The 11,658-nt window shown below is 44.4% G+C and overlaps 1 protein-coding gene across 1 annotated transcript in view; it reads left to right on the plus strand.

Annotated features, from left to right (window-relative positions):
• The window catches only part of LOC310784900 (major histocompatibility complex class I-related gene protein-like), a gene marked incomplete at both ends in the record, with an annotated part of 40,677 nt that overhangs the window by 2,572 nt on the left and 26,447 nt on the right, over nt 1–11,658 (plus strand). Inside the window, one exon of the mRNA XM_083645931.1 lies at nt 11,073–11,339. Within this exon, the coding sequence (XP_083502057.1) occupies nt 11,073–11,339 (267 nt within the window). The remainder of the gene's footprint in view (nt 1–11,072; nt 11,340–11,658) is intronic.

Consider the following 11,658-nt stretch of genomic DNA (forward strand, 5'->3'; position numbering starts at 1 on the left):
CCACATAACAACATTATGCATCCATGGGCAGAAACCAGTCGTCTCTGTACGGAATCAGTGTGATTAATGAAGGAGGCGATGTTTCACGTCTTGTTTGATCTGTGACAGAGGTGCCATCATCACCATCATCATCATCATCACCTTCTTCATCACATCATCATCATCATTACTATAAGCAGCAGCAGTGTGACTGTGCTGTGCTTTAAATGGGTTCTCTGCTACACAAGGTTAGCCTCATCTGCAGGCCTTGTTATCTTGCTGAGTCTGTGTGTGTGTTGTGTGTGTGTGTGTGTGTGTGTGTGTGTGTGTGTGTGTGTGTGTGTGTGTGTGTGTGTGTGTGTGTGTGTGTGTGTGTGTGTGTGTGTGTGTGTGTAGGTGTGTGTGTGTGTGTGTGTGTGTGTGTGTGTGTGTGTGTCGTGTCTGTGTGTGTGTGTGTGTGTGTCTCTCGTGTTTGTGTGTGTGTGTGTGACTAAAAACAACAAAGGAAGTGACGTGCTGTGGCTTCTCAGCTCTGCAGTCTTCCTGTCAGAGCTCATCTTGACCAGTTCACACTCCTCCTAACATGATAAAATAACATTTTGAATTCATAGGTCTTAATAAGACCTGTCTTAAGTATGTCATGTGAATATTAACACAATTACACTCATCTATGAGTGAGTGAATATGAATTAGGATATGAAGAATATACTCAAAACGGATGTGATCATGCTGTCATAGTTGTTTCAGCACACAATTCTTGTTCAGTGCAAATTGTGGTTTAGGTGTGAAAGGTGCAGAGGTGTTTAGGTCCTTTTGGCAGCAAACAGGTTTCCTCTTGAAGCAACCCACATTATCTGCGCCCCTTCCTCTGCTTTCTGCCGCTCTCTCCCTCTCTCTCTCTCTCTCTCTCTCTCTCTCTCTCTCTTTGTCTCTGTCTTCTTTCTGTCGCTCTGTCTATCTCAAGCCACTTTTACACAGAGATCGCACAATATTGCCATGCAGAAGGTCGACAATGCCGGCAGCCTCGCCACAGAAATGGTTTTCACACAGAGCCAAGCAGCCCCACCATATTTCCACCCCGGGGTGCTTTCAGCTGACATCCAGCCCTCCCGGATTGAAATGAGGCGAGGAAAGGCATTTCCACCCAGCTCCTCCTAGTAGCCTAAATGAATATTTTCATAGGGTAGCCTAGGCTACTGTATGATGTACCACTTTCAAGGCCGGTGTGAAAGTGGCTTCTGTCTCCCCCATCTTTCTAGAGTTGGCCTGACCTTTGACCTCCCCCCTCCCTCTCCAAGCCTGCTGTCTCTCCTCATTACTCTACATCTTATACACCAATGACTGTCGTAGCAAATCACCCCAACCGATATATCATCACATTCAGGGGCGGACTGGGATCATAATTCAGGCCGGGCATTAGATACCAAGCAGGCCAGTAGCCTGTACTACAAAGCAAGATTAGTGGTTTAGCGAGGTAACTTCAGGTTTAACCCTGGTTTAGCAGTACTACAAAGCAAGTTAACTTCTAATCACCATGGCAACTCATGCTGCAAAGCTAACCTGGTCCCGACCAGGTTAGCTTCAGAGGATAAGATCAAAATCCATGACAGACCCATATAATCGGCTCTCTGGAGTCACTCACCATTCATATAAGATCGCCATATGAAAAATAGATTGCAGTCAACTGAGAATAGAACAAGAAAAACATTTGTGGCTCTGTAGGCTACATAATTAAATTAAGCCTACTTACCACTTTATGTCTTAACAGCTCAACGATGCGTGGAGAAATATGATCACTATTAATCACGCAGCGCATTCATACACGGAGCCTCAAATGGAGTGAGGGTGATATTCTCCTACATGCCAGAAAAGCCTATACATATAATATAGATATGGGATAAATATGGGATAGCCCCAATAGGCTACTAAATATGCAGGCTCTTGCATGTTTCAGATGGAACTGTGTCCTGTAGGCTGTATGCCAATATATGAGCAAAAATAGGCTAGTTTTTATCAATGAAAACTATGCCCGCATCGTCTCAATTCAGTTCAGCAGTTTTCTCTTTTATATTAGGCATCAGCATTATCATTCTTTTATATATTAATTATTCGATCAGTGCAACTACACACATAATGAGTGATAGAGATCATTATTCATTGAGCATGCGTTTCTAAATCTATGGTCTAAATAGGTTTACAGATTGTGGAAATTTATAGGCTGAGATTACACATTTAGGGGACAGAGATCGCTGATCAAAGTAAATCAAATGACTGATGTGAATACAAGCGGCAGCTTTAGCAGTCCTTCAGCAGATTATATCCAACGCAGATTTTCATTCTGACAGGTTACATTAAATATCCGCTAAAACTGTGATCACGCACTGCGCTTTCATTGAATGAGATAATGGGTGTGGGCGTGGATCAACTCAGCTGTTCATAATGTGATTGGCTAGCGCACCTCTTTCGCGTGGACGCGCGCCTGTGCACGAGCGAAAAACGTGCGCGTGCACAGGCAGATCCCAGATAAAGCCAGCTTCAGTTATCGAGTAGAAAACCAGCGTTGTAGTATCGTTAAACTAGATAGCTTTGATCCTGTTCAGTCAAACCAGATCAAAGTGACAGATCGCGGGTCTGTTAAGATAGCTTCGTAGTACAGGCTACAGGCCGATATAGGCCGACGCCCATGCCGGCGACTTTGGGGCCGTTTGAAGCCCCATTTGGGCCGTTTGAAGCCCAATTTGGGTCGTTTGAAGCCAGATTTGGGCTGTTTGAATCCCAATTTGGGTCGTTTGAAGCCAGATTTGGGCTGTTTGAAGCCCAATTTGGGCCGTTTGAAGCCCAATTTGGGTCTTTGAAGCCAGATTTGGGCCGTTTGAAGCCCAATTTGGGCCGTTTGAAGCCCAATTTGGGCCGAGTCCAATTTTACAATGAGATGCACCACTTTAACCCTGAAGTGTAATTATTACTTCAGACTATCTAATAAAGTAATAAAACCACTAGTAAACCAGTAGGCGGCGCCTGGCCTAATTGACAAATACCGCCGTCTGCTCGCTACCCAGGCATTTACGTATGTACTTAACCTAACTAACTTAACCTAACTAACTATCCGGTGTGCACAACATTGTCAGTCTAAACTCCGACTGACACCCCAAAAACCTACAATCCGCTACAGAAAAATGTATATTGTTTGTTTATTAACTGGCCCCTGGCCTTCTATCATTTCACGAAAGTGGCCCCCGGGCAAACCAAGTTGAGTATCCCTGGGCTATAGCCTATAAAAAGTAAGGTGTTATTTCACCATGAAAATCAATTGCTATGATCTTCGCCTATTGTATCACTGTGTTTAGAGGGTTACATTTGCAGATGATTCTGTCATTGTTAGCCTACTTGACGAGGATGATTCACAGCACGGACCAGTGGTCGATGACTTCATAACTTGGTGCGACGAGTCCTTCTTACAGCTAAATGTGTCTAAAACTAAAGACATGATCATCAGCTTTAGAAAGTCCCCTCCTACTCCTACTTACATCAAAGACACAGACATTGAGCTTGTGGACAGCTATAAATACCTAGGTGTTGTTCTTGACAACAAACTGTGTTTTGATTCTCATGTTGCTGCCACATCAGAAAAAGTCCAGCAGCGTCTTTTTTTCCTGAGGAAAATGCGTTCCTTTAAAGTCTCTTCTGTAATGATGACCCTTTTCTACACAAGCTTTATTGAATCTGTTCTTATGTTCTAATCTGTATTGTGGCCTGGTTTGGCAGGCCACAATACAATAAGTGTCTCCTTAATCTATCTTGTACCACGTTGCCTTTAATATTCCTGTCTGTATTTGTGCTTTGCTTATCTGTTGTTTTGTTGTTGTTGTTGTTGTTGTTGTTGTTGTTGTTGTTGTGTTGTTGTTGTTGTTGTTGTTGTTGTGTTGTTGTTGTTGGTGGTGGTGGTGGTGGTGCTGCTGTTGTTTTTAGATGCTGCCATTTTGGCCAGGTCTTGCTCGTAAAAGAGATCTTTGATCTCAAGTGACTACCTGGTAAAATAAAGGTAAAATAATAATAAGTATACTAATTTATACTTATTGGAAAGTGTCGCTCAACACATGGTCGCCGACGAAAAATAAACTGTTGCCCCATGGTGTTGCATTTATGGTTAAAATAACCACCTCGGACTGTGGCGGTACCTGAGGTCCGCACGGAGGCCTAAAATTCCAATCTCATCATCCAATCACCGTATTCACAGTCTGATATGAAGTCCAATGTGAGAAAGGACGTAAGGCAATCACCTATTCACAGTCCAATGTAAACCAATCTCCCTCCAAATGTGAGATGGACACATTACCAATCACCTGCTGCTTCTCCTCTCCTCTCACGCCCCCTCTCCCCTCTACTCTGGGAAAACAAAGCTGCATCTGCCAGTCTGACGATCAAAGTAAGTTTAGACGTTTTTATTTCTTATAGACTACACCTTATCCTTTCATCCGCCGCACAGTCGTTTTATCATTTTGTTGTCGAGTGAGTGTGTTGCTTTGTCCCTATATTTTAGTCTATGGTTGGCCTGGCCAGCAACTTCAGTTAGTATCACTAGTTAGCATCGCTAGCAGCTAGCTACGAGTGACATGTTATGCTAATGTTTGGGTCCAGCTAGCTCAGTTTGTAAAATAACTGTCTGAAGGCAGTGTGCTGTGATCGCTGCACTCTATGGAATATCCACTGTTTGAAACGCCTTCAACCCAGCACAGATACCGGACTGCTAAAGGCTAGTTACAGTAGCTAAAACAACCCAGGCTAGCTAATAGTTGTTCCCAACTACGGTTCAAAGTCAAAAAGCTGCCGAAGGTACATTAACGTTATTATGATTGCTATTGATAAGTGTATGTGGTGCTGCATTGTCACAGCTCAATGCATTATCACATTCAGTAGCCTACATTACTATCATGCCTGGAGAAGTATATGTATGCCTGTCTCCCCACCAGCAAAGGCTAAACACCCTGTGCTATCAACACTAAAACAGTGACATGTAAAGTGTGCCATGTGTGACTCTTGCTTGCATATTTACTTCACCCAAAAATGGGAGAGTAGTAGTAGTACATTATGACTAATAAGTGACTCCAGCTGCTTGACTTCAGGGACTGAGGTGAGGATCATTAGCTAACCTGGGTTATTTCAGATAACCACATGTATCCTTATCATCACACTGTTGCCAGTTGGGCTTTTTAAATGACTATATTCAGTTTAACTCAAAGATAATATAGGCTGCACTGCACCTCTGCAAATTATTTCACTAAATCTAATATTTACAGTGACATATTAAAGCTACATGATATTAAAACTCAAGATTCAAGATTTTTATTGTCACTCCGTGGTACAAGTATCACGTGTGAAATTATTGTGCTGTGGACTCCGTTTACAACATAGTACAAATGTAACAGGGCATATGAGTGCAAAAACAACAAGAGACACAACAAGCAATAAGGCAGTATAGTGATAAGACAAGTCAGAGACAGTGGCATATTCACTGCACATAGGTGCACATGTCCTGTGCATACTTTAGCCGTGCTTAAACATTTTAAATTCGGCGTATTTGACATACAGGTGCAAATAGCATATTCCTTATTAAACATACAATTAAACTCGGCGTTTTAAATTCGGCGTATTTGACATGCGAAGGGAGCGGTGAGAGGTTTGGAACCTGACCATAGATTGCAGGTACAGGGGAGCTGACTGGTGTACTGCCCTGTAGGCCAGTACCAGTGTCTTGAATTTGATGCAAGCTGAGATGGGAAGCCAGTGGAGGTCCCGGAAGAGGGGAGTGACATGAGAGAATTTGGGTTGGTTGAATACCAGACGGGCTGCAGCGTTCTGAATGAGCTGAAGCGGTCGGATGTCGGTGGCAGGTAGGCCAGCCAGGAGCACGTTGCAGTAGTCCAGGCGAGGGATGATGAGTGACTGGACCAGGAGTTGAGTCGCTTCTCTTGTGAGAAAGGGACAGATTTTGCGGATGTTGTAGAGGGAGAACCTACAGGAGCGTGCTGTCGCAGCTATGTTGGCTGAGCAAGACAGCTGGTTGTCGAGGATCACCCCAAGGTTCTTAGCTGTTTGGGAGGGCAGTACAGTGGTGTTGTCGATGGAGATGGAGAGATCTGTGAGAGGACAGTCTTTCCCTGGGAGGAAGAGTAGCTCTGTCTTACCAAGGTTGAGCTTGAGGTGGTGGGCAGACATCCAGTCGCCAATGTCCTTGAGACATGCAGAGATGCGAGCCTCGATTTGAGTGTCAGAGGGGGGGGAAGGAAAGGAAAAGTTGGGTGTCATCAGCATAGCAGTGATAAGAGAAGCCATGAGAAGAGATCACATAGGCAAGAGATCTGATATAGAGAAGGAAAAGTAAGGGGCCCAGGACTGAGCCCTGGGAGACACCAGTGGTAAGAGGGCAGGATCTGGAGACGGACCCTCTCCATAAGACCTGGTATGAGCGGTTCGAGAGATAGGAAGCAAACCAGGAGAGTGCAGAACCTGAAATGCAGAGGTCAGACAGAGTGGAAAGAAGGATTTGGTGATTGACTGTATCGAAGGCAGCAGACAGGTCAAGGAGGACAAGGACAGAGGAGAGGGATGAGGCCTTAGCAGTGTGAAGGGCCTCTGTGACAGCAAGAAGAGCTGTCTCAGTGGAGTGAGAAGCCTTGAAACCGGACTGCAGAGGGTCCAAGAGGTCATTCTGGGAGAGATAGAGAGAAAGTTGTTCGGACGCTGCTCGTTCGAGGGTTTTGGAAAGGAATGAGAGAAGAGAGACAGGTCTGTAGTTCTGAATAGCAGTAGGGTCAAGGGAGGGTTTCTTAAGCAGAGGCTTGACTCTTGCAGTCTTTAGAGCAGGCGGAACAAGACCAGAGGACAGAGAGGAGTTTATGAAGGTAGTGAGGAAGGGAGATATGTCAGGTGAGATGGTTTGGAGGAGAGAGGAAGGGATGGGATCGAGGGGGCAGTAAGTGGCTCGGTTCGAGCTGATGAGTTTATGCACCTCATCGGGAGAGAGGGGGGAGAAGGAAGGAAATCCAGGGACAGGGGGCAGAGGAGCAGGATTGGAGTCGGGAGTGTTAGTGAGGGTGGCTGGAGGATGGAAGGAGGAGCTGATGTCATCCACCTTTTTAGTAAAGAAGGTTACAAAATCATCAGCAGAGAGGGAGGAGGGGGGGGGGAGGGAGGGTTGAGGAGCGTAGAGAAGGTGGAGAACAGTTTACTGGGGTTGGATGCAGAGGACTGGATTTCAGAGATGAAGAAGGAGGTTTTTGCTTTGGAGACAGCAGAGATGAAGTTGGAGTGGATAAGATGGTAGGAAGAGAGGTCTTCAGGGTGGTGTGATTTTCTCCATTTTCTCTCAGCTGCCCGAAGCTCTGTTCGGTGAGTTCGCAGAGTTTCAGTTAGCCAGGGAGCAGGGGGAGAGGATTGGGCAGGTTTAGTGGTGAGAGGGCAGAGAGAATCAAGAGCAGAGGAGAGAGAGGATAGAAGAGCGGTGGAAGCCTCGTCAGTGGACAGGAGAGCAAACTGTTCGGCTGAGGGAAGCAAGGAGAGGACGGTAGAAGAGAGGGAGTCAGGTGAGAGATTATATTAAAATACTCATATTCTCCCAAAATCACATCTACGCCCCTTTGGCTCCAAGACAAGCCCTGAATATTTCGATTTTTCATAAGGTTAATTTGAGGACAAAGCTTTGCTGGTTTTGTTGAGTGAGTCATGGAAAAGAAAGTCATCATCTATTTCTCAGTATCCTTTGTGTGTGTGTGTGTGTGTGTGTGTGTGTGTGTGTGTGTGTGTGTGTGTGTGTGTGTGTGTGTGTGTGTGTGTGTGTGTGTGTGTGTGTGTGTGTGTGTGTGTGTGTGTGTGTGACTAAAAACAACTTATTAAAGGAAGTGAAGTGTTGTAGTTAGAGTGAGCCGTTCTCAGCTCTGCAGTCTTCCTATCAGAGCTCATCTTGACCAGTTCACACTCCTCCTAACATGATAAAATAACATTTTGAATTCATAGGTCTTAAGTACGTGATGTGAATATTAACACAATTACAATCATCTATTAGTGAGTGAATATTAATTAGGATATGAAGAAGATACTCAAACAGATGTGATCATGCTGTCATAGTTGTTTCAGCACACAATTCTTGTTCAGTGCAAAGTGTGGTTTAGGTGTGAAAGGTGCAGAGGTCCTTTAGGCTGCAAACAGGCAGGTTTCCTCTTGAAGCAAGCAGTCCACAGATGCCAAATTAAACTATATTGGTGGGTCTAAGATCTCATCTGATCCAAATATTAACATATCTTTATCCAAGTGATTTCGTAGATGAACAGTAGCCCCCACCCCCTAAAAAAGGAACGGAGCCATAAGATCCAGCTCCCTTCAAAGAGCCGTAATTCCCATCACTAGCGAGCAGACGGTGGTATTTGACAATTTAGTCAAACTTGATTTCATGTTAATTTTTATTGTGAATTCGATTCTAATTCACAATGAAAACTAACATGAAATTATTAGAAAATGGTCGGGGGGCCACTCTGCACCCTATCGCGGGTCGCAAGTTGAGTATCACTGGGTTAGGGTCTCCAGGGAAAGGCTCGGGGCAGGAGGGTTAGGCCTGTGCCTAAACATGTATCTTCTTGTGTTTTTATCTGTGTGTGTGTGTGTGTGTGTGTGTGTGTGTGTGTGTGTGTGTGTGTGTGTGTGTGTGTGTGTGTGTGTGTGTGTGTGTGTGTGTGTGTGTGTGTGTGTGTGTCTGTGTGTGTGTGTGTGTGTGTGTGTGTGTGTGTGTGTGTGTGTGTGTGTGTGTGTGTGTGCGTGCGTGTGTGTGTGTGTGTGTGTGTGTGTGTGGGGGGGGGGGGTTATACTCTGTAAGGCAGGGGTGCCCAGTGTGGTAGATCGCATGGCATTGAGGGGAGGGGAAAGAAAAAAAAAAAAAAATCCCCCCACTGTTTTTCCACTGTTTCCACTGTTTTTCCACTGTTCCACTGTTTTCCACTGTATACTCAGTGTATATATATATACATATGTTTGGTAGATCACTTTGACTTGGTCATTTTAAAAGTAGCTCCCAAGCTGAAAAAGTGTGGGCACCCCTGCTGTAGGGTTTGGCATGGACTCTTCATTCAGGCCTTTGAAACTTCATGGTGGAAACAACAATGTTTAACATGGGCTTTTTCATATGAGTTGCTTTTATATTTAATACAGTTTAGCTTCTGCTTACTGTAAGCTCCTCCCTCCAGTCTCACCTTCATCTCTCTCCCTCTCCTCATCATCCTCACTGTGCCCACAGGTGCCAAAGAAGGTCCTGCAGCAGACATGTCAGGACGTTTTAGATTAAATTAAACCCGACGGACAAACCCCGTCTTTATTTGTCACAAACACCATTGCATGCACACATGTGCACAGCAGCCAGTACACACACACACACACACACACACACACACACACACACACACACACACACACACACACACACACACACACACACACACACACACACACACATGCTTTGGAGGCGCCGTGGAATGTGTCCTCAGCGTTTGACCCATCCTGGCTCGTCCTCCATGGTTCAGGCCAGGAGCGGTGGGCAGCTTCAGTGAAGTGCCCGGGGACCAACTTCTTCCAACCTCCGCTGGTCAGACAACAATCTTCTGCATGTTTTTTAGTTGAGGGTTATATATGGAGGAACACCAGGTAACACAGGGAGAACATGCAAACTCCACACAGAAAGGCCCTTTTGACGAGATAGCCCACCTAGGCAGTAGGCACTGAAGACATGGGAGGAACACACCCTCAGCACCCACAACGGGAATCGAAACCCAGGACCTTCTAGCTGTGAGGCGACAGCGCTACCACTGCGCCACCGTGCCCCCCACGGTGGCACATTTGCCAGCATCTGCCTGAAGGACCTGACTTTATTTGACATGTGAATTCTCCACACCTCCCTTGAATTTCGTCATATCCATTTTGACACTTCTTTTGTTGTTGCAGTCTGTAGATGTAGGTCACTGAGCCTGAGGGGGAGGAGTTTAAAGATGTGATTAGGCCAGACTGGGCCTACCTACTTGATTTATTTACCGGTCAGACAGAAAATAAATAAAAAATAAAAGTTTGTTATTGATATAATTTTTAGATGATTTATTTTAGATAGGCTATAAGCAATACAGTCTATGCATCATATGTTTGGGAACAAAGGGAAGATTATTCTGAAGATGTAATTTAGTATGACGTGTTTGAGAAGAAGAAGCTAAACAGCTCATGTTCCTTTGCTGTGACCACAATGTTCGTTTCCTGTGACTAGACACACCCTCAACTAATAAAAGCATATCCACATACATGAGCAGCTTTGATGCTGTGCCACTGCTGTGCCTCTGAGACAAGATAACAACTAGCCTATAACCTCATCTTTAGAATAAGGACTTATCAAGGACAAAGCTATAAACATACAAACAGGACTTAACTGAATTTCACTGAGATATCTTTATCGTTAAATACAACTTCTTTATCAAAACAAGATGAAGGAGTTGGTTTTGTTGCTGCTTTTGTTTCACGATGCATCTCCAGGTAAGATCACATTTCAAATCTTTCCTTTAATTATAATTATATAATTATAAATAATTGTAAGTATAATTATATTATTATAAATATCAAATTATATTCACATCTGCTTTTAAGTGTATGAGCGTGAATACATTTGAACCTTCCTAGTATTGATGAGTTAAATGGAAAATTTATGTGAATATATATTTTCTATAGCCTGTTGATGCTTTCAGATGATCACTCTTGACTCACATCACTCATATTATAATATTATTTCATCTGACAATGTGTGTCCACTCACCAGCAGCATGTTAGAGTTTTTACTCCACTCGTGAGTTTATCAATCTGACAAAATGAGTTCAGTTCTGCTGGAGGCTGCTCACTGTAAAGCAGTTTAAATCTATACAATGGTTTGAAAGAGTGCATTAATTAATTGAATTAAGTGTGATTTGGCGACATCGTCACTGAACAGAGATTGAAATTATTTATTGTGTTGTTAGTGTACAAATATATTTAAAATTTAACTCAAAAGCTGAGTTTCTTCCCTGTTTGTTCCACAGTGACTCACTCCCTGAAGTATCTCTACACTGGATCCTCTGGAGTCACAAACAGCCCAGAGTTTGTGGTGGTTTGGTTTGTTGATGGAGTTCAGGTGTTTCGCTTTGATAGCAACACGAAGAGAGCAGAACCCAAACAGGACTGGATGATCAACATAACAGCAGATGATCCACAGTACTGGAAGAGGAGGACTGAGACGTGTCTGAGTCAGCAGCAGAGCTTCAAAGACAACATTGAGAACATGAAGCAGCTCTTTAAGCAAACTGGAGGTCTGTTTATGTTTCACTTTATTCTGCTGAAATGTAGCCTCTATCACACACTCACACACACACACACACACACACACACACACACACACACACACACACACACACACACACACACACACACACACACAAAGTGTGCAGTGCGCACGCGGTTGCATATACGCGCGACGGACGGACGCACACACACACACGAACGGGCCCACAGACAAGCGCGCACGTAAATGTGCCATGTCTACTCACATATAACGCCCCATACACACGCACGAACGCAGACACGCGCGCTGCGCGCACGCATGCGCACACACACACACACACACACACA

This window comes from Poromitra crassiceps (assembly GCF_964638095.1).
Source record: "Poromitra crassiceps genome assembly, chromosome: 11".
NCBI classification, from domain to species: domain Eukaryota; kingdom Metazoa; phylum Chordata; class Actinopteri; order Beryciformes; family Melamphaidae; genus Poromitra; species Poromitra crassiceps.